Raw genomic sequence first — 2,198 nt, 5'->3', positions numbered from 1 at the left:
GGCAAAGCAATTAAATCCCTCATCAGTGGAGATACTGGGGTGTAAGCATGCCCCCGAGGACATGAAGGTGATGAGAGGGACAGGTGATTACAAGCAAGTACATGAAAGACAGACCATGCGCTGCTGATGCTGACCTCACAACCCCTGTAAACCCCAGTGTGTTCCTAATCCCAAACTTCATCTATGAGAAAGACTCACAGGTATCCTGCAGACAAAGCACTTTGCAATCCTGCTCACAAACACAATGTCTATCATTACCTTCATTACCACTGTTTTATGGGCTGGTAAACTTTGGACAAAGCGATGAAGTGATCCCACCCTCCTGGGACAGCTCCCAAACAACTGCCACCACCCTTCAGTGGCAAACAGTGGGGCGCAATTGAGTTGGGAAGTCAGAGCATCCCTGATTGTTGCCAGCTGCCTGCCCAGTGCAGCATCCCGGGGCATTTCTGTCTTGCCAGCCAAGGGTACATCTGTGGCTATGATTTCTTAGTGAGTGGATGTTAAGCTGCCAAGGCATTACGAACACACAAGGGAATAATTGGTTCATAACACATCAGCAAATGCAGCACCTTGCCTTCAGAGTAATTATGTATAGATATGTGACCATACCATCTCCTTCATATTCCCAAAGGTATGATTATCCCTCATTGTACCCAGTAAGAATGGAAATATTGCTCTGCATCTCTTCTTGTGTGTCATGTTGAGTACTGGCTTCATTTAAAGAGTATTGGAAGCTTCTACGACACCATCGCCCTCCCGTATGTGCCCCGGGCTGTCAGGGACAGGTATAAAGGACCTGATCACTTTGCAGTCCTCTATCCAGCTTCCTCCACTTGACTACCCTCAGCTCCTGGGTAAGTGCAGCTCTCAGAGGCTTCTCAGGGTTCTCTCCCAGCCTCCATCCATACGGCTCTCCCTCACCCTTTCCTCACTGTGGGTTCCCTTTGCAGGACTCCTTGCTTGTGTGGAAGATGTCCTGCTCCAGCCTGTGTGCCCCTGCCTGTGGGGTGGCCGCCCCGGCCCCACTGGCTGACAGCTACAACGAGCCCTGCGTGCGCCAGTGCCCCGACTCCACCGTGGTGATCCAACCCCCGGCCTCCGTGGTCACCTTCCCTGGGCCCATCCTCAGCTCCTTCCCGCAGAGCTCCGTGGTTGGCTCAGCAGGAGTGCCCGCCGTTGGATCTGGCTTGGGTGGCACCTTTGGACGTAGTGCCGGCTTTGGGGGCTATGGAGGCCTGGGAGGCTATGGAGGCTCTTATGGCCTTGGGGGCTTTGGGGGCTATGGAAGCTTTGGCAGCTGTGGATACGGTGGCTTGCGCCGAGGTCTGGGATACCTCAGCGGCAGCTGCGGGCCCTGCTAAGCACAGCACTGCCTCTGTCTGCGGTTGAAGGAGAGCTCTGGAGAAGCCCCAGCTCATCCCCACCAGATGCCATGAGGAATGGCTCCCCTTCAGCATTGCTGAGTCCGGGATTCAATTCCTCATGCTTGCATGGGGACCGGCTCAGCCTTCCTCTGCTCCCCTTGATCTTCACTTCAGTGTTCTCTGCCCCATGATTACGCAGCCCTGTGCTGGCTCCCTGCTCCTTTCCCTCTGCCCTCTGCAAGAAGATGGGGACAGCCTCTGGCCGGGGGCTGCCCATTTTACATCTTCCTCCTCCTCCCCGGACCTGCAATAAAAGCTCCCTTACACTGCATTCTTGAACTTGATGTTTTTATCTTCCTTCTCCTTACCCCACATCTCAGAACCTACAAGTGTGTGCTGTGAGCGGCTCCCACAGTATTGCCACTGCCACATTAGGCCGTTGGGGCAGTCCATTACAGCTGAGGATCACCAGTGCACAGATGGTCCTGCAGAGCCCATTCCACTGAGTCCTCCCTTCTCGCAATGCGCGTAATGACACCTCACAAACAAACCTCACTTCAGTATGTTAACACTCAATGGACATCCCACAGAACCTCTACCACACCCTCTTGCCATCCAGGGCTCTCCATGCCTTGATCACCTTCTTTTCCTGCCATGGCAGTGTTCACACGTAGAGGTCAGAGGAAATTTGGAAACAAGCAGTGCACGGACAGTGTTGTTGCCATCTGCTGACAGTGCCCCCATGCCCCACTCCTGGAGGGGACAGTGGGGCTAGCCATGAATGGAGCACAACCATCCTGTCCCAGGGAGCACAAAGGTCTTGAGGCAAAG

General features: G+C 54.1%; 1 protein-coding gene across 1 annotated transcript; it reads left to right on the top strand.

The window, feature by feature from the left end:
• The first annotated feature begins 915 nt into the window (after positions 1 to 915).
• LOC100540781 (claw keratin-like) lies at positions 916 to 2,192 on the top strand. Its single transcript, XM_031557778.1, has one exon. The coding sequence runs from the start codon at positions 975 to 977 to the stop codon at positions 1,362 to 1,364; it is 390 nt and encodes a 129-aa protein (XP_031413638.1). The 5' UTR covers positions 916 to 974; the 3' UTR covers positions 1,365 to 2,192.
• The last annotated feature ends 6 nt before the right edge of the window (positions 2,193 to 2,198 follow it).

The sequence above is a fragment of the Meleagris gallopavo genome, unplaced genomic scaffold, assembly GCF_000146605.3.
Source record: "Meleagris gallopavo isolate NT-WF06-2002-E0010 breed Aviagen turkey brand Nicholas breeding stock unplaced genomic scaffold, Turkey_5.1 ChrUn_random_7180001957497, whole genome shotgun sequence".
Taxonomy (NCBI): domain Eukaryota; kingdom Metazoa; phylum Chordata; class Aves; order Galliformes; family Phasianidae; genus Meleagris; species Meleagris gallopavo.
This window is presented reverse-complemented; position numbering and strand designations above follow the sequence as displayed.